The 26,352-nt window shown below is 41.6% G+C and overlaps 1 protein-coding gene across 7 annotated transcripts in view; it reads right to left on the bottom strand.

The window, feature by feature from the left end:
* Window positions 1-26,352, bottom strand: part of RBMS1 (RNA binding motif single stranded interacting protein 1) — a 213,470-nt gene that overhangs the window by 104,195 nt on the left and 82,923 nt on the right. For 2 of the 7 annotated variants that reach the window (XM_043894573.1, XM_043894575.1), the window contains exon 1: window positions 22,735-23,161. The exons of the other annotated variants lie outside the window; for them this stretch is intronic. In XM_043894573.1, coding sequence (XP_043750508.1) covers window positions 22,735-22,803 — 69 coding nt within the window. In that variant the 5' untranslated portion in view covers window positions 22,804-23,161. Of the gene's footprint in view, window positions 1-22,734; window positions 23,162-26,352 lie in introns of those variants that run through there. 7 annotated transcript variants of the gene reach the window in all.

Raw genomic sequence — 26,352 nt, 5'->3', positions numbered from 1 at the left:
AGGGGAACACCAACAGCATTAAAACTCCTATTTCTCCCTATAGACAACATCACAAATCCTTAAATTCAAGTCTTTGGATACTTCCTTTACATTCTGGACTAGATTTAACCCCCAAACAGTACTCTCTGCCCAATTTAAAACTCAGGGCATAAAACAAAGGAATGAACTAAGAAGAATGGTAGATTTTTTTTTTTTTTTTTTAAAGATCAGAACCAGGCATTATAACTTTTAGTACGGGGGGTGGGGGGGAATAGGAATGAGTGGGCAAGCTGCCTTCTCTACACTCCAGCCAGGGAAACCAGAGGGGGCTGTCCTCACCTCACGGCACGGAGGCTACCAGTCAGCCGCTGCTCTGCTCATCTCTGCAAGCCAGTAGCTGCTCCCAGTTATGTAAGAATTGTTCAAGTTAAAATATCACCCTAGTTTTAGGAGAACGTCCATTACCAAGCAAATTAGGAGGAGATACAGATCTAAAAAATCATTTAATCCTGCCTGGATCCATTTTTCAAAAGGTAATATATAAATTATAAATACTGAAACCAGAACTTATCCATTAAAATCTTAAGACAGGTTATCCCACTCCGCTGTCCCCAGAAATACACATGGAAACTCTGCCTGCATTGGAGACTCTAACTTCATCTTCATTTTTATTGCAAAATTCAAGCATGTCTTGCAATAATAATAGCTGATGTGCAAAGGCTTGTGAGCATTTATCTTTCTCCAAAAAGACAGTATGCCAAGAACAATATTTTTCTCTTAATTGAGGGGAGGAGACTTAGCCATTTGTTTACCTGTTTTAGTTTGGGCTATAATATTTTATCGTTTTACTGTCAAATTTATCTAGACAATCTTTTAAAACAGCAAAACAAGCAGAAACTAAAGGGAAAACACCATCTTAAACCATGACAACTTATTGCAAACATTTTTTTCTAGAAAACTGAGTGATATTCACTGTACTGATGCCTAACACTGTTGACCGTTTATTGTGCTTTTTGGTACCAAGCTAGGTGCTTTGTATGTATTTTTTCATTAAATCACATTTAACGAGGTATGACTTTCACCATGTTACAGCTGAGAAAACAGAAGTTAAGAGATTTTTCCCAGCATCATGGAGGTGGTGGCAGTCTGGATGTGAAATACGGTCTGCCTGACAACCTCCTTAGGAGCTAAGCAGAGAGAAAATGGGGTAAGGGAGGGTGTATCCTTGAGTTTCACTGCGTTGGGAGCCTTAAGAAAATGACCTCTGCTGAAGTAGTTTGCCTATGTCATGATTATTAAAAATCTTCCTAACGCCCATCAATAAAACTGCAGGTTTCTGGCTCAAGAAAATGGTTACAAGAATGGTGAAACTTAGTGATATGTCCTCTCTTACCGCAATCCCCAACAGTACAGCATGACTCTGAAAGAATATCACTACAAAACACTCAGGCAACAGGCTTTCCTTTAGGTCTTCTAAATACACAGTATTTTAATTTTAACAAAAGTTTAACACTTTCTATTTTTAAATATTAAAAAATATTTAAAGATATTTCTACCTTGGAATTAAAGAATAAATCTCCTCCCTTGGCCTGTAAGCCCCTTGAAGACATGTAACCACATCCTGCCTGATTATCCCACCCTGCACAGCACAGAGCCTGGACCAAGTGCTTTTTGCGGGTGGAAAGGGAAGAAACACAGGCTGACACATGTTAGAAACCACGGAACTGTAGCAGGGCTTTCAACGTGACATGCTGAGCATCTCTGGGGTGTAAAGAGGTGAGAGGAGCTGGCCAGGGCTGGAAGATGGGTAGAGCTTAACTGTCTGAGAAAGCAGTTTGACATCTGGGTCAGAATGCATCAATCACAGCCTTTTCGTAGCTGAAACAAGATCTCTTATTTTCACTGAAATCCAGACTTAAAGCATCTCTGGGACAATTTCCCAACTCTGACAGGTGGACTTTTAAAATTCCTAGTTTCAACTTCAGAAACACCAGGGACGCTAGACAAATTATGATTGATAGTAAGAATTATAATTTAGCGAAAAAGATGAGTCCTAATAGTCTTAATCTTATTTCCTTTGGATGCAGGAGATATGTGGGTATCTGTCTTTTCAGAACAGATTAATCAGAATTACTATAAACCTTCAAGAAGATGTAATCACTCTGGGATCCTCCTGCCTTTGGTAATGGCCACATCTGGTCAGGTAGTTGTTACTCATTCTTGGCAGGATTTGCTTTATTAGACTCTCAATTGAAAAATGACACCTTCACTCCAATCCTTTTAATTGATTTTTAACATCAGAGAAGTGTAGGACAGAGAGTTATTTAGAGGACTAACTTCTTAATGGAGTCATCTGAGTAGTTTGATAAAATTCTCTCAGATGAATTCCAAACCGTGCCCGCCATCCCTTCAGCTGCAGCGTGGCTTTCAAAAAATTAGACAAAGAAAGAGCTACTCCTTGAAATAACCTCAACACTTAAAAAAAGTTAATTAAATAATAAGTATCACCATCTTAAAACAATTTAAATGTCACTAGTTTCTGTCAGGAAATTTAAAATTTACATTTGTATAGTAACTAAAACATTACATATGTACATTAAGCCATACCAAAGTTAAAGGTAAAATATATGTGAAGAGAAAGTGGGAAATGGATGTATTAGTTTCCCAGGGCTTCTATAACAAATTAGCAGAAACCTAGTAGCTTATATGGCTTCCCTGGTGGCTCAGTGGTGAAAGAGTCTGTCTGCCAAGGAGACACAGGAGGAGACACAGGAGATGTGGGTTCGATGTCTGCGTAGGGAAGAGCCCTTAAAGAAAGGGAATGGCAACCCACTCCAGTATTCTTGCCTGGAAAATTCCATGGACAGAGGAGCCTGGTGGGCTACAGTTCATGGGGTCACTAAAGAGTCAGACACAACTGAGCAACTAAACAACAACAACAAACTGCTTATAACAATAGATATTTATTCTCTCACAGTTCAGGAGGCTGGAAGTCAGAAATCAAGTGTTAGCAGGGCAGTGCTCCCTCTGGAGCCTCTAAGGCAGACTCCTTCCCTGTCTCTTCTAGTTTTTGGAGGCTCCTGCTATTCCTTTTCTCAAGGTAGCATAATTCCAATCTGACTTCACCTTTACATAGCCACCTCTCTGTGTCTTTCTGGGTCCTCTCCTCTCCTTATAAGGACACTGGTCACTGGATTTCAGGCCCACTCTAATTCTATTAATACTTTTTTAATCTCAAGATCCTTAACTAATTATATCTGCAAAGACTGTATTTCCAAATTAAGTCACATTTTGGATTTCTGGTTAGACACGCATTTTGGGAGCCACTATTCAACCCACTGAAGTGACTTTCTCTAAAAGGCTGATCTTGACTCTCCTAATCAGACTTCTCCTAAACTTACTTATATAATCAAAACATGTATAGAAAGTTATGTCGGTACCACTATATTGAGGCCTCCTTGGTGGTTCAGTGGTAAAGAATTCGCCTGTCAATGTAGGAGACATGGGTTTGATCCCTGGGTGGGGAAGATCCCCTGGAGAAGGAAATGGCAACTGAATCCCATCTCTTCATCTATAAATAATGATGATACTGGGAATTCGCTGACAGTGGTTGGGACTCGGCACTTTCACTGCTGAGGGTCTGGGTTCAATCGCTGGTTGGGGAACTAAGATCCTGTAAACCATACCACGCGGCCAAGAAAAAATTAATGCTGCTACTGTGATACTGTCTATTCCGGCTCACAGAGTAGTTACGAAGACTCACACTAATCACTGCTGGGCCTCCAGTAAAACGCCAGCGTTGGAAGAAGCACTTAATGACTGCCAGCTACATTTGAGTTCATCTTTCCCAGTGTCTCTCTCTCAACTTGGTACCCAGAGGGTTATGCCAAGGATAGACGCCACCAGTCCTAAGCTTTGACTGACTTATATAGGTAAGCAGCTCCTCAAACCCCCGCCCTCCTACTCTGAGGCTCCTTTGCAAAGCTACAGTAAAGAGAATGGAGAAAACTGAAAATGTAAACTACTCTGTGCATTCAAAAGTGGAAGAAGCTGCAAAAGGAAAAGGCAAACTGTGGGAGCTGATTATCCAGGAAAGGCTCCCTGGGAAGGCTGGCCTAACCAAACCTTCCCTACTCCCTGGGCTTTTCCATTTGGGTTAGTTTTATCACTTAAAATTCCAACTAGAGATGCATTTGAGTTGAGGCCTCTCTTTTAAAATCCCCAAACTTCCTGAATCTGATGTGGTAAAATAGTCATCACCTAAAACAGTTGAGATGAGCATCAGCAAGAGAACTTAAAGACGTACATTTGTTCCATTAGAAGCGCCTAACTTTGGTTATTTTCAACCTTCAGAGAGACAGGAGGGAGAGTGCAAAAGGCCACCCAATTTACATTTTTCACTATGATTATTAGAAGTGAGAAAGGTATTTTCTTCCTCTCCTGAAGGTATCATATGACAAGCCTCTGCTCACCAGAGACTCAGAGCTGAAGCTGGCACCACCGCCAGTTCTCAAACTCCACTAGAAGACTTCGGGCTTTGGGGCTAACCTGGGAATCTACCTATTGCTAATAACATTTTGACTGGCAAACCTAGGAACCAACTTATTGAATACAATGTTTCTATGAAAAAAAAAATGTCTTCTGATTTTTAAAATTTCAAGTTACAGATGAACTTCTGGATGAGAACTTTCAATATCCATGCAATAGGATGATTTCATTTCTCAATTTTAATACTCAAATTTTATTAATTGGAGGTAAGACAACCCTAGGGCTCTAAGCAGTTAAATCAGTTGGCTAATACTCATGTATGATCACGGAGAAAGCAATGGCACCCCACTCCAGTACTCTTGCCTGGAAAATCCCATGGATGGAGGAGCCTGGTAGGCTGCAGTCCACGGGGTCGCTAAGAGTCAGACACGACTGAGCAACTTCACTTTCACTTTTCACTTTCATGCACTGGAGAAGGAAATGGCAACCCACTCCAGTGTTCTTGCCTAGAGAATCCCAGGGACGGGGGAGCCTGGTGGGCTGCCGTCTATGGGGCCGCACAGAGTCTGACACGACTGAAGTCACTTAGCAGCATGTATGATCAAACCAACCACACAGATCTTTTCATATACTGAGTTGTAATCAATTTCCCTCAGTATTTTTTTTTTCACTGAACTGCACGATTTTATGATTACTTATTCCCATCCACCCTCTGTCTGTTCACAGGTACCTATCTTCCAGTGGGCTGGTGCTTTTTGCTAATTGATATTCTCTGTGGTGCACCACTTTTCCCAGCTGGATGTCATCTGAAGAATTGAGAAGCATATTTTCTACACGGTGTACAAGTTGCTGTTTTCAACAAATTCATCTCAGGATATTTTCTGTCTGGTTTATCAAATCCTAAGACGAACCCCACCTCTTTTCTTCCCTGGCTGCTTTTTCTCTCCTAGCAAGAGACAGAGCTACGGGTGACTGTCAATATATAAGTTAAAAATATCAAAATGCAAAAAAAAAAAAAAAAAAAAACTATCAAAATGCCACCAGCCACAGCAATAAATGGGGCTGAGGAGGTGGTCATGATGGGGAAAACACTGAGGCAAGTGAGATGACAGTAACCATTCATTTTATCTTAATGGTTCTTTTTGCTCTATTCCCTAAGGAGTAGATTGACTAAGAATTGGGTAAATCTCTAAATTTTGTTAGGAAGAGGTTTTAACAACCAAATGTTGTTTACTAAAATTAACAATAACTGCCAAGTTTTGTGGACTGTGGCTTACCAAGAAGAAAAGATGCACTTGGGTGATACTAGACAGTAGGATGGGCCGACCGATCCTACACTTGCTTCTGATTGGACAGCTGTCCAGCTGGTGGGAGGAGCCTTAGCAATGGTGTGAGTCCTGGAACCTTTCCTGTCCCTGCTGCCAATGGCAGTCTTGTCTACTCTCTATGCAGAGCAGAGATGTTGAGGAAGAGTCAACAAAACAGAGAAATGGAAGCTCACTCTTATCACACACACGTACAGTTATGTGGGCTCTGAGATGCTCAGCAATCTCTTCTCCCGCAACAAGTACACACAGCTATACATACACAGTATACATACCTCCTCCACCCCCTCAATACACATACACACCCTAGGCAGCTACTTAAAAAAAAATGTGTAGCAAAAATTCGACTAGGGGATAAAAAAAGAAAAAGCTTTCTGTATTCTAGATTTTGAAGATTTTCATCTGGTCCCTGAGGTTTATGCCTGGCCCTGGCATCTTGGCTGGCTCAGCACTTCTACAGACTGATCTCTAAAACCATTTCCAGTTTCCTACAGAAATACAGAAAGGCTCAAAGGCACCAGTCCAGCTGGTCCAGTGCTCTGGATAACCAAGGTTCCAAGGGACAAATGCAGTTGAGCTTTTCTGATGTCAGCCTTGAAAGCTACACCCCAATTTTTCCTTGGACCCGATTTTTACTTAGTTGCTCATATATATGTCATTCTCTTACTTGGCACCCATCTACTGCCTGCATCACCCCTGGACTTAAAAGATCACTGCTTTATAAGCAAGCTCATTATTGGTCACCTAGAGACCTTAAAATGTCCCTACAGCATTTGAGAAAGTGAGGTAGTGGGGCCCAGTGATTTATCTTTTTAATAAGCACCCCAGGAGACTCTGATGCATGTGGTCCAGGGACCACATTCCTATGTAATGCATAGAACCAAGAGAGCACCCTTCTGAAATTCAAAGACCCTGGTGTTCCTCCTACCCTGGAAGGTCAACCCTCTGGTCTCTACAGCTGATCTGAGCCTTCAGGGCACTGAGGCCCCCGCCCACTTAAGCCCCAGCACCCTGGCTGTGACTACCCTTACAAAGCAGCCACCATCTTGTTCCCTTGCTCCCCACCAGGTCTCTTTAAACTCTTCCAAATGACACTTGATCCTTTGACTTGCCAGCAGGAAAAGGCGTCTCCCAGTTCTAAAACTGCACACTCTCTGGTCACACCCTCTAGATCCTCTTTCGCATCAGCTGATTCAAGCAATTTCTGGTTCCCTGATCTGACACTTGTTACTAACCCTCAGATGTGAGAGGTTTTTGTGGCTCCTCCTGAACAGACACAGAGAGAGTTCAATGTCCAGCTCTACATATACTTCAGCGGGTACAAAGAGACATCAACTCGCCTCCTGGCAGTCTCGCTCTGGGACAAGGCGCTTCACAGTGCACCTCCTACGCAGTTTCAAGACATCTTTCTCTTCCCATTCAGAGTCAGGGAGTGAGGTCCACATCTGTTCATCTTACAAACTGTCTTACTCCTTACCTCAGTCTGTGTGACTATATGTGGTAAAACAAGCAAACTTCAGAAAGTGGCGGCTTTTATAAACTCAACGACCTCATACTGGGCAGAAATGTACCTTCCCCGACATAGAGAAGTACCAGTCACTGATAAATTCTTGCCTAAATAATGACTGGTGAGTATGTCTACTTCACACACTGAGGTAGTTCTGCAAAATTCTACATGAGAATTCATGTCTTGAATGCAGTAAGGAAATAAAATGTTTAAAGAAAGCCTGACAATGAAATCAGCAAATATTGTGGCCCAAATAATGCATGTAAAGCGCTATGTTCCGTAAACACTATGCTGCAAAGAAATAGTTTCCATGTACACAGAGATCTTAAACAATGTAGCGCGTAATGAGAAACACACCCAAACAAAAAGTTAGAGAACTCAGAAATTATGCAACAATTATATATATGAAATGAGGAATCCTTTGACAAAGAGAAATGATTAACATAGTCTTTTTTTTTTTAATGGGTATCATTAAGATACATTCTTAGTATCTGTCAAAAAAAAAAAAAAGAGTGGAGTGGTGGTGAAAGAAAGAGAGAAAAAGGTAAAAGAAAGAATAACAAAAGCAAGGAACCTCTAATGGAATGGATGAACACCTTTAAATCTTGGCATAAGACTCAAGAAGTTCTGAAAGGACTCCATATTCTTACAGAACTACAGCTCTATAATAGCTTTGAAAACTTACAAATGGCAAGGATCTCCCTGTTTTGAAGGACTCACCTAATAACTATAGGAACTCACACCCATTCCAAGTCCCTAGGGGTAACCTAATACCTTAATGGGTAATGGTGCAATTCATCCCTTTCTGAATATAAACAGCATTACTGCTTCTTCACACCACACACACACATCCCAGCTGAGATGTGGTTGATGGAAAACCATCATATCAGAATTCTGCTCTCATGTAACAGCAGGAACTGCAGGAAAAAAGAGATCACAGAGATCATCATCCTGGAGGAGGGAGACCTTCAACTTCAACTTACAAAAGATAGGAAAGTGAGCTTGAAGAGGGCAGGACAGAGTTCCATGGCCATTTGTGTCAGCCTAACAAAAGTGTGGAGGAGAGGAAGGAAAAACAGACTTCAAAAAGCACAGGAAGTATTAATAACTCTGACTGGAACGGCAGGCATGAACTTGAGCAAAGCAGACCGGGGACACAGCAGTTAGTTCCTCAAGGTCCTGGAAGACTGGGGTTGGAAATGGACGCATCCCTAGCCATGTACATGTCGAAACTATTTCTGTAAAGAAGTATCTTTTATCTTACAGGTTAAACACAACAGAACAAAAAATCATCTATATATTATGTACAAGAGGGCCACCAGTCTAAGATTTGTGTTCTGAAAGCCAAGGTGACCATGAGTGAGTCACGAAGCAATTTTCCTTTATTTTGGGTCCACCAGGGAACCCAACATATGAGTTTCATTCCAGGTGAATGCAAGTCTGGTATCAGGTTGTTGTGGGTTGAATTTTGTCCTCCCACCAAAAAAAAAAGCCCCTTATACATTGCAGTTCTAACCCCCAATATCTTGGAATGTGACCTTATCTTAGATAGAGTCTTTACAAAGGTAACTGAGTTAAGATGAGGTCATCAGGGTGGACTCTAATATGGCTAGTGTCCTTATTAAAAGGCAAAATCTACACAAAGAGATAGACATCCACACAGGGAGAATGTTATGTGAAGAAGGGAGTTAGGAGAGAGGCCTGAACAGCTTCTTCTCTAACGCATCAGAGTAAATGTGGCCCTGCCAACACCTTGATCTTGGCTTTCTATCTTCCAGACTGAGAAAAGGAACTTCTACAGTTTAATAACTCAGCCTGTGGAACTTTGTTATGGCAGCTATAGGAAATTAAGGCAAAAAATATTATTAAGGGAAAAAAATTAATATTTTACTCCTAGGATGTTATTTCTATTTTATCACAGCTTTCTGTCTCACCATTTCAGAATTATGACCAAGATTTAGGGATTCAAAATACCAAAAAAAAAAAAAAAGAAAAAAAGACCAAGGTAGTATTGATTATACAGATACATGAAAGAAGCCTCCCCAAATGGAACCAAATGAAATATCTAGTCGAGTCTTTAATCTAAAACCTTTTGATCAAAGCTAAGAATCAAACCTATACTCACTTGGTTTTACTCTCTGTCTACTCAGTTTGATGGTGCTAATAAGTATCATTACTTTTGGTTTGAATGTCATTTTCTTTCAATTCTTTCTGTGCACCTTTTGGTAAAAGAGTCAATGAATAAAGGATTCTATAAATCAGGGGTCTGCAAACTACTGTCCAGAGGCCTAATCTCATTTGCTACTTGCTTTTGTAAATAAAGTTTTATTGGAACACAGCCCATTTGAATGCATTCTCTATGGCTGCCTGGCAGCCACAGGCAGTGCTAAGTAATTGTAATACTTACAGCCTGCAAAGTCTAAAGTATTTACTGTTAGGCCCTTCACAGAAAACTGTATGCTGACCCCGGCCATAGATACTCTATAAAATGTATGAGCCACTTTTATGCAAACTTTTATTTATTATTTCCTTGACTGTCAACAATCCTAGCTCTACAAATACTATATTTTCCAATTCTTCACACATTCATCTAGGGAATAATGAAAAGAAGAGCCTTTTAGAAACTGAATTAGTACTATTTTTGCCTGAATTTCTCTTTGTGTTCCCTACCTTTCTCACTCCTCTTTTAGAGAACTAAAACAAATTTGGCAATGAATTAATGTCAAGAATATGGAAGATATACTTTTGTGTCTTTTCTACTCTACTTTACACCCTAATAAACTGTGTGTGTGTGTGTGTGCGTGTGTTTGTGTTAGCCACTCAGTCATGTCCAACTCTTTGTGACTCCATGGACTGTAGCCCACCAGGCTCCTCTGTCCATGGAATTCTCCAGGCAAGAACACTGGACTAAGTAGTCATTCCTTTCTCCAGGGGATCTTCCCAAACTCGGGGATTGAACCTGGGTCTCCTGCATTGCAGGTAGATTCTTTACCATCTGAGCCATCAGGGCAGCCCAGTAAGCAGCTTATTATAGTCAGTTGAAGGGTAGAGTAACTCTAACATGACAACCAACACAATGACAAAAGGGGCCAACTGAGAATCTTGTTTCCATCCCAGAATCAAGTCAAAGGCATCTAAATGTCAAACAGTCTAAATTCAGGTCAATTAGAGCAAGACAGCTACAGGTTAGACATATTCTTACACCATGCACTTCTTAAATAGCTACACCTCTTATGTTACTGATTCATTTCTACCTTATCTAGTTATTTATACCTGCTCCATAGCCCCCATTTCACTATAATGTTGAGAAGTAAAGCCATTAATTTCTTATTCCCTTCAGAACTAACACAGCGCTTGGCCCATAAAATACTGATTGAATGAATGATAATCCAAGACAAATTTGTTTGCAAAGGTTCAAACTGCACTGGTAGTCAGGATATACGAGTTCTACTCCTGGCTTTGTTACAGATAAGCTGAGTGATGTTGAAATATCCTTACCTCTAAGGTCGTTTACAATATTCTGTGCTCCTTTTGTGATACATATAACAGACATTACTTCATATCACTTCATCCAGAACACTAGTATCACATTATAGGATTCATTTAGAATAAACTTTCATGTTGCAGACACCAGAAAAAACTAGTGCAGGTTTCTGACAGGGACCCACCCATTTTTCTTTAAACTAAGCAACTACAAACCTTAAGATACATAAAAAGAGAAACTCTCCAAGTGAACTATTAGCACCTAAAATATCATAATGGTAACAAAGGGCAACAAACTGGTCATTTAGATTTTTAAAGAGCATATTTTAGTGTGTCCTAGATGGGCCTTTAGCACACAGCAGCACTGTAAAGTCTAAGCTGTGGTTTCTTCTATACAGGAACTTAACCTAGAAACCACAGAGCAAATTTTGCATGCTGTAATAAGTCAGGCAGGAAGGGGCTAAAAATATGTAAATTTGTCTACCCACAGCCAATTAGGTGAAAAAGACAAAACAAAATTAGAGGGCAAAAGAATGTTCATTAATAATCAGAACCTGTGGGTTTTCTAGATCACTGATATTTAAAACTAGATTGATTTCCCAAGTCAGTAATCTAGATTTTGTAAATGCTCCAAGAAATAATAAAATAGGTGAGAAAACTAAACTTCAAAGAGGAGCAATTAAAAACAAAACAGATAACTGTTGGCAGATACTAATTTACTTTGTCTGAAAGTAACACATAGCATACCATCCCTAAGGACTTACTTGTTCACAGAATAAAAAAACGTCATATGAAAACAATTCTGAACACATTGGTGCAAGGGTGTGCCACACTTGGAAAAGCCAAGATTCTGAAGGTAAGATGATGGAGCACTCAGGGTCAAAAGATCTAGGCTTTAGAGCTGTGAGATTTTGAACAAACCGTTCAGTGTCTCTGGATTCTAATTTCCTTAGTAAGTTACATGGGTTGGACTAGACCATCTTTCAAGTCCCTTCCAACTCTAATATGCCAAAGGTTCCTTTAAAAAAGTGTTTCCCAAATTGTTCCACAGAATATGTCTAGTAAATATTCTAGGTACCATGATCATCTGGGTTTAGAAACAATGAGAAACAAAAGTTGGACAAAAGTCTGTACTGTAGGACTTCTCCGACTCTTTAATGATCATTTCCACTATTACTCTCTAAGACAGCAACATGTAGTGTTTCCCAAATTTCTTTGAACACTAAATATTTTAATTCCTGGAACACTTTTAACATTTAAAAGAACTCCAGAATCTTAGAGGACACAATTTGGGAAAAGCAGCTTTGAATGATAAGACTTCATAAACTTAAAATCACATGCTGAAGGAAACAGAATACTCATGTAATAGTTGAACGACACCCATTTCAGAAGCCACAACAATCTCTCTGTAGAATTTCCCTGTCATAAGTCTGTCATTAATCCCTTGACCTTTTACTCTAGGAAGTAAACAACAATGTAAGAATCATTTCCATTTATCAATGAGAACTGAGTTATCCCTCTAGATCTTTCTCCTCAAAAAGTATTTTCTACTAGTGAATAGAATGATCACAATCTTCCACTACTATTATCACTTTGGAATCCATCCACTGAGGTCCTCTTACATAAAGTAACTTGCTAGGTGGTATCCCATGGAAGAAGGGGAGACAGAGCACCTATGCCAGATAATGTGTCCAGTGCTGTCATGCCTATGACTTTACTGAATCATCTCAATAACATTAAGTAACTATTTTACCTCGTTTGCCACTGAGGAAATCAAGACCCAGAAAGTTTAATAAATGAGTTCATAGTAATAGAATAAATGATGAAGTTGGGATCCACACCCATGTCCACCTTTTTTTCTTTAAAAGCAACTTAAGATGTTTTGAAATAGTTTCATGGTATGTTTTAAAACTTAATTTCAGCTTGTGGTTCAGTTGAAAACATGTATTATTTTGGTTTGTGGTTCATGATTGAAGTCTGTTTGATATATGCTTTGATTTATACAAATATCTGAACAGTGGTTTTAGGGAGGTAAAAACTATATAAGAGCCACATCTTAATGATTATAACCATCTGAGCATTTCTGGCATGCCAGGCAGACATATCAGTGTCACCTTATTTAATTCTCCCAATAACTCTACAAGATTAAGATCTTGGGACTACTATTTCTTCAAGATCGTGATCAAGGAGTTTCTGATCACTCCCCTTCCCTGACTTCCAGGGACTTTCCTTTTTATCTTACCAGGATCCCCAGGATAGTCCCTGTTCTCAAAGTTCAGTGTCTCTCTTGATCTCACCTGTCTCCTTTAACCTTCATAAAAATACTCTTCAATTTCTACACCTAATCCCTTTTGTTGTTGCTGTTATTCAGTTGCTCAGTCGTATCTGACCCTTTGTGACTCCATGGACTGCAGCACACCAGGCTTCCCTGTCCCCTACCATCTCCCACAGCCTGCTCAAACTCATATCCATTGAGTCGGTGATGCCATCCAACCATCCAACCTTCTCCTTCTGCCTTCAATCTTTTCCAGCATCACGGTCTTTTCTAACAAGTAGGCTCTTAGGTGGCATCAGGTGGCCAAAGAACTGGAGCTTCAGCATCAGTCCTTCCAATGAATATCCAGGGTTGATTTCCTTTAGGATTGACTGGTTGATCTCCTTGCAGTCCCATTACCCAGATACTTGCCCTCATTTCTTACTGGAGAAGGGTCAAAATACCCTGCCAACTCAGACCCCTGCATTCCCAGGGGCCCTCACTATAGCTCAGTCATCCTTTTACCCATCTCTATTTGAACACTCACCAAATTCTCAAGAGTGATTATTCTAAATCTTCTGTTACACTCCTTAGGCCTACAATCTCTCTCTCTTTTATTTTTTTTCAATCATAACAGATTACCTAGCCTCTTTACTGAGGTGCGAGCTTTTGAAAGGTTGTGCTTCACCGGCCTCCTTACTCCTCCTAACATCTCTAGCATAACCAATCTCCTCTTTCCTGTATCACTGTCAGGCAATTCTCTCAGATCCCTTTCCTTTAAGACTAACCTCAATCTTTCTTAAAAAATAACAAAGAAAATAAGACCTAGTTCCAACTATTCCGTGTTTTCTATTACCTTACTCTACTTATAACCAGCCAGATACTAAGATAATCTTGCCTCAATATTGTCTGAAGGGACCTTTCCTTTGGACATCCGGTTTTTCTAAAGACACGCCCTCTTCACTTAATGCCTTCCTTAAACTCTTTGGAATGTGCTTCTTTCATGTTCACCCCTGCTCCCCTTCCCTGTCTATCACACACAAACTACTCTATTGAAACTTCCATCTTGAAAGCTTTCAAAGACCTTCCAATGGACATTCCCAAAGCCCTCTAGTACATCTTTGTCTTGTAGGCAACACTTGAGAGAGCTGACCAGCTATTCTAGAGACTCCGCTCTTCTTGGGCTTCTGTGATAATCTCTCGCTTCTCCCAACATTTTGCCGTTTCTTTCCCCCGCTTTGCCTAATGCTCATCCTTCTTCCCACAGGTTCTCCCAAAGAACCTGTGCTCCCCTAGGTCTGTCCAGATTCTTCTGGACACCTTCTCTTCCTGAACTGCCTTAACCTGTTCCAATGTGCCTTCCATTAAGTTTCAGGAGGTCCTGAGCTTCCTGCCCAGAACTCTAGTTCTGTATTTCTTGTTGGAAATTTCTGCCTACAGTTGGCAGGTGGGAACAGTGGGAAGGGTGGTAATGTGTGATTCGTGTGGCCGAATTAAAATGGCCAAACCAAGCTTACGGGCTTTCCTCAGAAACTAATTTATTGTGGCAGGGTGAATTCTCTAACCCCTTTGCCACCCAACCTGCCATCTTCCATACTTCTGTAGAGGTGGGAATATTTAGTATAACCAAATGCACTTGTTATACTACAGATGTTATGGATGACCTGTACTATCAACAAGCAATTTGCTGGATAAGTACTCCATTCCAAAGAATGTGAGGATCCAGGCCAAACATGAAATGAGCACACCCATGTGACAGTCTCTACACTAACTTTAAGACAATCTCAGGGAAGCAGTAAAAATATTTACCACCATCTCTTGGATCCAAAATGAGTTCTCAAAGTGGTCTGCACAAGGTGCCACTAGACTTTTAGCCTGGATGATTCTTCCTTAAGAGACTGACATGGACACAGAAGGACCCTTTGCATCTCTGGTGTCTGGACTTTGAATCATGTTACTAGAATTTAACACCTAACGCCCTCCCCAATTTATTTTTGTGCCTTAAAAAAATGTAGACAATTCTTGTAAGAGAATGGCTGGATTCTATCTTATCACTGAGCCTAAAGCAAGTAATGGAGCAGAAACTTCATTTCCCCATTCATTCAAGACAAGAGACCTAAGACTCTTTTTTCACCAACACCATCTCCAACCAGTCACCAGCTAAATCCTGTCAATTCTCTCTGTGCAACAAATTGAATCCACTCCATCTATTATGTTCACACAGCCATTACTCCATTTTACAGCTTTGTCTCAACTGTCACCAATATTTTTGAGCTAGGGCTCTCCTCTCATCTGAGCTTCCCAGGTGGCAAAGTGGTAAAGAATCTGCCTGCCAATGCAGGAGAGACAAGAGACACAGCTTCGATGCCTGGGTTGGGAAGATCCCCTGGAGGAGGAAAGGCAACCCACTCTGGTATTCTTGCCGGGAAAATCCCATGGACAGAGGAGCCTGGAGGGCTACATTGGATGCAACTGAGCACAGTCCAGCAGCTCCTCTCATCCACCTTAGCCAGCATGACTCTATTCCTGCTCTGCCCGCCAACCTTGACTCTGCCGTCCAGCTCACCTAAATTACTCACTCTTCCCCTAAAAGAGCTCAGGTATTCGACTGAACAACAACAAAACAAGGCAATATTGCTTTCTTTCTATTTCTCCCTCAGACCCAACACCTCTTCCTTCCATCTGTCACTGCTCTCTCCTTTCTCTCTGAAGTCCTGTAGCCTCTATCGAGTTCACCTCAAATGCCCTGATAAACTGAGAATCCCCCTGGAATACAAAGTAAGAGCTTTAATGATTCTTACAGAAACCCTCACGGCCCCATTGTATATTACAGCTATTTGGGAGGAATCCACTTCTCCCACCCCCCTGCCCTTTCAAAAAGCTATACTGAAAAGAAAGTGTGTGATGAAGATAACCATAAGTATTCATGATAAAATAAATCCAAAGGATTATGACATGAGTGGTAGAGCAATCTTGGTTCATGTTTAGTACAGAAATTAAACGTGAGGGAATTGGTCCACAAAAGAGCTGTACTGAAATGCAGTTGTAAGTCAAATGACAACAAGAGAAAACAGAGGTAATTCCTCAATATTTTGAATAGCTCCTTTCCTGAAAAGTGATTTAGCAAATGAAATTCCATACATATAGCTATATTTTCTCTTTGCTGACTCATATAAAGTGGTGTCCTAAAAATGTTTTTTAAAAAGCACAAAAGTCTTGTTGAGCATGTATAAAACAGGAAAATACTGAGTTCATAAATACAAAAACTATGTGTCAGAAATAGGTGATTTCCAAAAACGTGATACAGGAATTGGCAGTAAAAATAAGAATACACAGAAACTTGTAAAGAATAGGAAAGGACCACATCTCAAAGGTCAGACATAGAAACAAGTAGTACCTACACACTAGGCTGAAATTCTCATTGACTTGAAAACTGAACTTTCACTGCAATTTTTAAACCTTAAAAATAGTATAATTTTCTAGATTTTTCTTTTCACTTTATCTTTTTCTTGATAACCAAAGGACTGTATGTTCATGTGGAGACTTAGGGGGACTGGAAGGCTGAAAAACAAATGTAAAAAGAATCATGAAAAGTAAATTATTCATGATTCCATCTACCAACAGAGGAAAACACTTGTTAATATTTTTAGCATATTTCCTTTCAGCCTCTTTTTTTTAAATGCATTTTTGAAGCTGTATTGTATGCACAATTAACAAATGTAAATACTATTTCCCCAGTTTATAATACATTGCTTTGTATATCCATATACTTAAATAAAGTGGAGCCAAGAGTATTTCTATTTATTAGAGCACTACTATATTTACAAGTTTTGTTGTAGCTGCTATTTAATAAGTGTTAAAAAAATATAGTTACATTGATTCATTATTTTAATACAGAATTTAGTTTGCTCCATTTAATGTTTTCACCTTATCCTAACTTCAGGAAAAGCTTATTACTTCCTTCCTCATGTTATGTCTATCCTATTCTAAAATTTACCAAGCTTTTAGAATGTATTAAGCAAAGCATTCTCTACAGACTCGAGTTTAAAAACAAACACCCACTGAACACCTACAGATGTCCAACGAGAAAAAAAATGTTTATTTTTCTAAGAAAGGCAAAGATGGCACCTTTGAAAACCAAGCATACAAACAAGACAAAGGAAAGGATTCAGGAAATCATCATGCATATACTAAAAATCAAATCTGTCTGCCCTTGAGCAAATTAAAAGGCAGCATTTTTCATTAACAACAGTCATTAATGCTCTTTTTTCCCCCTTCTCCAATCATATATTTGCATAAAATAAAGAACATAGAGTTGAAAGTCTTTCTTTCCCCAAAGACACGACAAACTCTGCTAAGAAAAGTATAATACAGGACCACTGTTTTAAAATATGGTGGGATGCTCTTTTCTACATCTTTTTTTGTATTTTTTTTTTTAAATGTGGTTGAGAGTCTTGTTTTCAAGCTCCAGATCCTTACCCTTTGGGAGGTTGCCCCCACTTTCTAAACAAAGTCCATTCTTAGAGGCTGTGTCAAGGTCTCCCAGGATCACACAGTGCCTCCCAGGACCACCCGCTGTTGCTTGCTTGGTAGGGACATTAATAATAATAACACCTTAGAAGGATTAACAACAACAACCCCGTGGAGTGTGCACTATTATCTTTATTTATCAGAAACTGGGGCTTTGTGAGGTTAACTGAAAAAGCATGCAAGTGACAGAGCCAGAACTTAAGCTGGGGGGTCTTTCAGTGAGACTGAGTGATGGTTAATGAAGTTAAGATGTGAAATCTGCATTACCAGGGCTCAAGGAATATCCTAAGAGGCAAGATTTTAGGAGGAAAACATGGAAATAATTTTGTTTACAATTATCATTTCTTTTATAACTTGTTTTAAAAAGTGAGTTGGGTTCCCCAGAAATAGACAGGATTATTGGATTTGGCAAATAAAAACACACAGTACTGTGAAATATTTGAGACGTACTTACACTAAAATATTATTCACTGTTTATCTGAAATTCCAGTTTAACTTGGTGTCCTGTATGTTATCTGACAACCCTAGAGCAAAGGCCTTTATGAAACAAACAGAAAACATTAATAAATTACAGAGCTAGAATTCCCAAAGCCGAAATCTGGGGTGCTCTGTGTACCACATGTCTTTGGGAGGCCAAGGAAAGGGAAGTGTTATGAGGGCTACAGCTGTTCTTGACTGAGCTTCCTTCTTTTTTCTTGGTAGCAGACAGAGCTTTTGACTCCAGAGACCAAGCTTTCACCAGCCAGGCCGTTTAAATTCACTGCCTCAAAATTCCTGACCTTTTCCTACTTTACACGGCCGTTGTGAAGATTAAATATAGCTGAGGTTGGGAGGGGATATCATATATATCTTTAAATATTTATTGGCAGAGTGCTTTGGAAATACATTCTCAGAAACTTGGACGAGACAGTCTCCCCGCCACTCCTCCAAGAAAGGGCTTGAAAAGTATTACCAATATATGGTGAGCCCAGTTAACAGTAGACTCTAAAAGGAAGGAAAGAGCAAAAACAAGAAACATGTTTAAAACCTGACGTGAACTATGGAAAATGTAGTGAGATGCCAAAAGGGATACCTAGAGGAAAAACTGGATATCACTAATGATGAATTCCATACTTTCCAAATGGCTATGGATTCTTATTTCAAACATTACCTTGACACATAAGGACAACTGAATCACAAACACATTGGAACAGCCTAGTAGAGAACCAGAAATTGGTTATCTTCTGGATACCAATTTAACTATCTGCTAACTTCTCCTAAAAAAACCTCCAATATCAGTGGCTTGAGGAGGTTTACGTTCTTCGAAACAGACAAACAAAAAACACAATAAATTGGAACTGGCTCGGTCAGTGTTCCTTTAAACATTTCTCTGAACAACTTTAATCTTCCAACTTTAACAAAAACCCAATCTACTACACATAAATTGCTGTGAACAGAAACTGTTTGAAGAGGATTAATCACCAGCTTTGTTATGTCATCCTCTAACAAGGCCAAACACTGAATCACTGTTGAATTCTTCACGTGCAGCTACACCCAGTTAATCTTCAAGAAAGCAGCAAACTATGTAAATCTATTTAAACTGAGAAGATAAGTACTTCACTCATCAAAAGTTAGCAACTCCTATCAAGTACAGCTATTGGGTGGCAAGATCATTTGGAAAGAAAAGAAACACACACACAAATTCTTATATTCACTCCTCGACCCCAAGAGACCCAACTGTAAACCACTGGGCCAAAAAAGAGGACTTGCTCAAAACCCTAAAAAAGGACATGCCTCAGTTTGTAAAAAACCAAGCATATGACATAACTGAGTCAACTACTCAAGAAAACAGTTCCATAATGGAAGTAAGGAAACACGAAGGGGGAAGTACCTAATAAAACAGTTGAAAATACAATGGAAATATTTATTTCCTCTAATTAAGGCCTTTTCAGCACAAAGCACTTTTTCTACAGAAACACACTAAAATATTTTCACAATTACAGAAGCGGTTTTCATTTTGGTTGTGGGGGTGTTCTCATATAATCAGACAAGGTTTGCTTAATATCCTACATCTGAAAGTCACAGTTAACAATAATTGGACACACAGGCTTTTCCATGGAGACTAGAGCCAGCAACCTTTGCCTAGATACTGCCTCCTGGGTTATCACTCCACTCACAGCATCTTACGCTGACCTGCGCCAAGCAGGTGTATTTCTAACAAGCTCGTAGGCCTGTGATGCAGGAAAATCTTGTTTATTCTGGATGATGCCAGAGATCAGTGCTCCTTGATGCCCTCCACACACAACATGGAGGAGGAGGAGGATGAGCATCACCCACTTCTGCTTTAACTGAAACTGGCTGACTCCGATATTTGTAAAGTTCTAAGAAGAAATTGTACAATCACTCCATAAAGCAATCCTTTGACATTGATGCCAATCCCCAATATCATGAACTCACTATCCAAGTCATTCATGTCGTCATTCTTCACCTTCAACTCCCTTACCACCCCTCCACCCTGTATCCCAGCCCCCAGTCCAGAAAGGTGGGAGGAATCCCTAAACCAGACTTTCTGAGACTAGAAGGGTGATGGGCAGTGATGTAAAGAAGCTCTCTGTGAGTTTTCATTGAAATGTGCATGTAATAAGCAGGCTGCCAAGGTGTGGTAGTTTTAAAGAGCTTGACTGCCAGGGTCCAAATCCTGGCTCCACATTTTGGGTCATACAGACTGAGCACGGAACTTAAGCTGTCTCAGTTTCCTCAACTGTAAAAATAAAGATATTATTACCTGCCCTGTAGGACTGTCAAGATGACTAAATGAGTTAATCCACCTAAAGCCCTGAGAACAGCAATCCACAGGCTGTAAGATGCTCAACGACGGTTTGCCACTAATATATGTGTATGATACAAATGTGACTCTGGCTCATTTTTTTCCAAAGATGATTTTCAAGTATTTCTCACATTCAGTGTTTCCCTCAGGCAAATTATCTTAAATCAGCTCTAACAGCTGATTATATATTTCTACATTAAAATCAAACTGCACTATACACCTAAAACGTACCTATTCTTTCATCTAAATGAACACAGAGTAATGTGAACTGAAACGTGCAAGCTTGATATCACAAAATCTTCTAAGAAGCATTAATTAGACTTCCCATTTAGACTATGCCAGGATGAGATCACAAAGTCACTCATGGTAACCAGGTCCCCGCGCTGGAAGTGTGTTTTCCCAGTGAATGGCTAAATACTAACAAAAGAAACCTTTGACTCAAAATACCACTGGTACCCAGGGTCTTGTGCCTGTATAATGCCTACACATTCATTTCTTTCTTCGCCTATAGAAAAAAAGAGTCTGTTTGTTTTTCTGATTCAGTCAGCCCTTTTAGTCTCTGAATCTAAGGAGAGCCCAGTGAAAAGAAGAGCATCTTATCAGCGTGCTCCAGACCAGCAGGCTGTCCCCCTCCACACACAAAACCTCCAGCCCCTCACAGCAAAAGGCCTCGCCCTCAGAGCTTTTTCCCCATTTCAGAGCTAACACCCCGCCGGGTTTTGACAACAAATAAATGAATACACAAGGCCCTTACATAATTAGCCATCTTTTCAGGTAGAAGGAGGTGGATGGGGGAGGAGGGTTCAGGAGAATATTCATTGTAAATTGGCTTCGTTTATGAAGTTGATGTAAGTGTACTGGATCCCAGGTATTTCTTTTAAGTGAGGCCACAGGAAGAGAGTTCAGAGACGTGGGCTTCTGAATCTTGGCAATTTTAGCATATACTTCAACCAAGTCACAAATGCAGAATTTTTTTTTTAATTAAAAGGAGGGACTTTTCTCAAGCCAGGTAAAAGTTCCATTTACTTGGGCAGGAAGGGAACACAGACTAGGTGTGTTTACTGTCTTTTCAAGGGGAAGCTAACAAGTGAAAGACACAAGGGCCAGAAAACAATACTTTTGGACACTGTCACTGTGTTCAGAAAATTAGGACCACTTTCAGACATACTTATGCTAAGACATGCCTTCCCTCCCCCAAAAATGACTCTGAGAACAAAAAGGACTAAACATAATCAATAACCCTGTGAACGCCTTTAGGAAAGCCACCAGGCATCGCTGTCATCTGTCATGATCTTAACAGAGCCATGGTCTGCATGGAAGGATATAGTTTGATTGAATCATTACGGGGGTAATAACTTAATTGATTTGTCTCAGTGGCTAAGGATGTAGACAAGAGATATATTATGGAAGAAAAATATCTGCAATCGTGTTTTTGTTTTCTCAACAAGCATCTTGCCACTGACCTCTAAATCAGTTTAACCTTTTCTAAACAGACCTGCACATTTTTTACATAATTTAAGGCTACGTTTTGTTTTTGCTGCTGCTGAAAGGCTCTGTGAGATTTATCACAACATGGCTTCAGTAACCTTCTTTTAAAAACAAAGATGAAAAACAAAACAAAAGGCTATGACTATAAGCTTCCAGCTCCACTCATTTTCCCAGGGGATTTTGATCTAACCACTAAAGTGCCTTTGGAGTTCAATCTGTTAAAAAATGTATGAAACGGTATTAAAATAGGAAAAGGCATGTGTATGACTCAGGCTTATCCAAGTATCTCTGCAACTAGGATGTCACAGGATTCCCCTGTGCTGCTGGAAACTGAAAACCTTGAGAAAGTGACAGCAGAAGTTCCTGTTTCTTTTTCTTTCTTTCTTTCTTTTTTTTTTTAATATATAAATGGGAGGGGGAGCGCGCGCGAACACACACACACACACACACACACACATATTGGTCTTCCGGGTTTAGTACGAATCGGGTAGGTTCTTTGAGGTTCCAAGTGAAGATTGTTGTAGCCCAGTGTTACGACTTATTATCTTACTCTTCCACACACAAAGGTTTCCAGAAAAAACCCCAAACTTGTTGCAGAACTGGGCGAAGCCCCCAGCCCGGAGCGCTCCTGCTCTGGCCGCGCCGCCGCCCCTTCCCCTTCCTCCGCGTCCTGCCCGGCCCGGCCGGCGGGAGCGAGGGCATCTCCCCAGCTAAGGTCACCGGCCCGAGCCGTCCCCGCGGGCCGCCTCCTGCGAAACAAGGTCACCGCCCAGCCCGGTCCCTCCGAGGAGGACAGCGGAGTCTGGCCGGGCGCTGCCGCCTTTTGTAGATCGGGGCGGCCGGCCTCCGCGCGGCATCCCCGCCGCCGCCTCACCTGCTTGCGATAGGGCGTCCTGCAGCTGCTGCTGCCCCCGGGGTTGCCGCTGCTGCTGGGGAAGATCATCGCGGCGGGCGCGGGCGGCGGGCGCGGGGCAGCCTCGCCGCGAGGGGGAGGGCGCAGGGAGGGGGACGGCCGGGGCCGCGGCCGCTCCGGGAACTCCCTCTCGCCGCGCGGCGGCGGCCGGCGGGGGCTGCAGCTCCGGGCTGACTTCTCCTCCTCCGCCCTAGACCTCCCGAGTCGCCTAAAAGTGCGGCGCGGCAGCGGGCAGGACTCGGGCAGCTCGGGCGGCCGCCGCCCTGCGTGCCATGGACGAGAGTTCGCGCGCGGAGCTGGCGGCGCCGCGGACTCTCCCGGCGGCAGCGGAGGAGCAGCGCCGCCGCGTCCCCACCTACCGCGGCCTCAACCACCGCCCCGAGAGCGCGCCCGCCGGGGGCGGGGAGGCGGCCGCGCACCGCCTCGCGCCGCGCCCAGGCCCACCCGCGCCTCCCCGCCCTCCCGCCCGGCGCCGTGCCCGCCGCCCCGCCGGCCCGCCGGCCGGCCCCCAGGCGCTCCCTCCCGGGCTCGGGGCCGGGGCGGGGGCCACGCGGCCGGGGAAGCCGCCGGCGCCCCCGCTCCGGTGCAATGGTTGGGTCTGGCTCCCCGCATGCCGCACATTCCTTGGAGTAGCCACCCCCCTCCTCTTTTCTTTTTTTTTCTCCTAGATTCTTGGCCTCAGCACCCGCTGCAGCTTTGCACCCCGGCTCGAAGCCCCTTTTCAGGGCATCGCGTCGGGGATCATGCTAACACCTGGGTAGGAAGCCAGCTGGTCCCAGTTCTATCTTTTCTTTCATCCTTCCAAACTACCCCCCCCCCAATCCCCCTACCGTCTACCCTCCCAGAAAAGGTGCGGGCGATCACACCTACTTCAGTGAACACACCAGCCTTCCATCAAACCTCTGCAAATCCCCGTTCCCCCAATTCGCTCGCGAAAATTTTAGCAGAGAAAATAAGTCTCCACTCCCCACCCCCTCACCGCAAACACGCACGGTAAAGTTCGTGCTTCGTTCCTATGCCAGAGTTTGGCAAGCTTACCTTCGAGATGCCAAAATCAAATAGCGAAAATCATTTCAAGCCATCGGTTTAGCAAGCTTCTCGAAAACTGGAAGAGTACGATCCTTCTATATTTAATTATTAGATGCGACACAAATGTGTTCCACTGAAGGGACACAGAAACTGCAAAACAGGGACAAAGGGAGGAGGTAGTTTCCTTTGTTTTTCAACTGAAATTATTTAAGGCGATTCAAGATGCCCCCACATTTTTTTTTTCCCTGATCAGCTTTGCATTCGTTAGCATATCAAGCCCAGATAGAACCTGAGCAATGCAGACGGCCACTAGAGCAAGTTCCACAGGCGCAGTGTGTGGATGGGCCACTCGGACAGTTGGCCTGTTCAGCAGAGACTGAACAGAGAATATTATCAGGGATAATGTTACCACACTAAGCGGTCAATACTACAGCGTTCTTCCTTGGCCTCTGGCCTCTAACGCCTCCCTTGAAAGGGTCATCTGCCATGATAATGAAAAATCCTAACTTGGCTAAGAAGTGAAGGCACTCAACTTCTGGCTGCCCTAAAGAAAACAAAGTGGTCCCTAAAGAAATCGAATCTTCTAGCAAAGCTGTGACCATTCAAGGGTGTTACAGCAGCAAGAAGCTGAAAAATATCCAACCTAGATACCCTTCCCACTGCTGACCTTGGGAACCACCTCAGTACACACAGAGGGGCTCCAAACGTTCTTTGACAAGTGATGAGAACTAGCAAGTCTCGCCTACTTAAAAACTGCATACACAAACTATACATATAATTTCTAATTCTTCTCATTAAAAAAAGAAAAAGCAGCAGTAGTAAACTTACTCTAAGCACAGTACTAGGTGCACAGTTTGGCAAGTTAGAACTTGCTAGATAACATTCAGAGAAATGTATCTGTTATTTTAAATGACTGAATAAAAACAATGCAACTAACATTCAGCTCTGTGTTAATATATATACTATTTAGGACTACTCCAAGCCATTTTGGCTGCTCCTTTGTTGTCTCCAGGCACTAGGTCCTTCTACCTAGTCATCAAACACAGGTATAAAATAGAAGGCTTTAGGTAGAACTGTTCAAGTCATAGATGCCTTTTGCTGAGAACTCAAGTCATCAAACACGGGTATAAAATAGAAGGCTTTAGGTAGAACTGTTCAAGTCATAGATGCCTTTTCCTGAGAACTTAATGCCCAAGACCCCAGCAGTTTTAACCTGTCATCTATGGAAAAAATTCCATGTACAGCCTCAGTTGTCATGACTGGTCTCTTAGGAAACCACAGTCTAAACCACAAAAGAACAGCATAGATTAATTTTTCTATGGCTCTGCTCTAAGGTCATGATGCTTTGGATACTGTGCTCTTCTAGAATGGGAAGGCTTGATTTGATACCCTGCAGTTGTTTTACAGGGTTAAGACAAGATTTTAAATGATAATACAATTTAAATTGGACTACAAGAGCAATTCTAATAACTAGGTAACTAAAATATACTAAGAACATTAAAAATATTTCAAGGACTATTTTTAAGAATAAAAATGATATCTAAACAGCAACAAAACAAAATGTTTGATATAGTGGATGGCATAAAAGGAAACAAGGAAAGGTGTATATTTATACAATGTCTACAAGCCAGGGTTCAAAAGTTCCAGATTCAGGAAGGTACTACACACTTAACTAAGCACTGCAAAGAAAGAAGACAGATTTTCCACCCTCAATGACTATAAAATGTAAAATATAACAAAGTCACTAAAGCTCAAATAATTCCAACCTAAGAGAAATAACAAATATTAAACCATATATATATATATAATATATACATATATAATCAATTATAAATATTCACAAGTGATTATTTATAAATGGCTACAAGAAGAGATACCAGTGAGATTCATCTAGGAAAATATATTTGACCTTTGAAAAAAATATATTTTAGGACAAAGCAAGGAAGCATTCCAGAGAAACTGTAAGTTATCGTGGTCAAAATTAGAGCTTTGGAATCTGCCCGGTAGATACTCATCTTCCTGAAAGGGAAACTGAGCCTTTGTTGAGTGGGCAGTCAGACAACATCCTCCACAGCCCAGCTCAGCTGGTGGGTAAAGTTGTGGGAATCTGACCCAAGAGCAGTCAATCCACAGATAGGCCAGTGACCTATGACATGACTGGGACTGAAAAAATGAGCAGAGCCAATCAGATCCTCACCCCTGGGAATCTGATTCAGAAAACTGAACCAGTTAGGAAAGGGGCAGAAACTGCAAGAGTGCCAGGGGTAGAGTTGAGGCCACAAAAAGCCAAAACCATACGCAAGCCAAGGTTATGAGGAAGCAGAAACTATGAGTAACAGGAAGCTGACTGGCAGCAAACGGAGAGGCAAGCAGATGCCAGGAGCGGGTGAGCACTTGGCGGGGACATGATGGAGTCCCTGAAGCTGCTCTGGCTCTTCAGACTGACAACAGCCCCTCTGTGTGTATGGGGAACCAGCCCCACCCCTCGTTCTTCAGATAGCTTAAGTGAATCTGGACTTTGCAATCCAAGGGACAAAATTAAACAGCCAA

Source organism: Cervus elaphus, chromosome 33 (assembly GCF_910594005.1).
Source record: "Cervus elaphus chromosome 33, mCerEla1.1, whole genome shotgun sequence".
In the NCBI taxonomy this organism is placed as follows: Eukaryota; Metazoa; Chordata; class Mammalia; order Artiodactyla; family Cervidae; genus Cervus; species Cervus elaphus.
The sequence above is the reverse complement of the archived record's forward strand: the minus strand, read 5'-3'. Positions and strand labels throughout refer to the sequence as shown.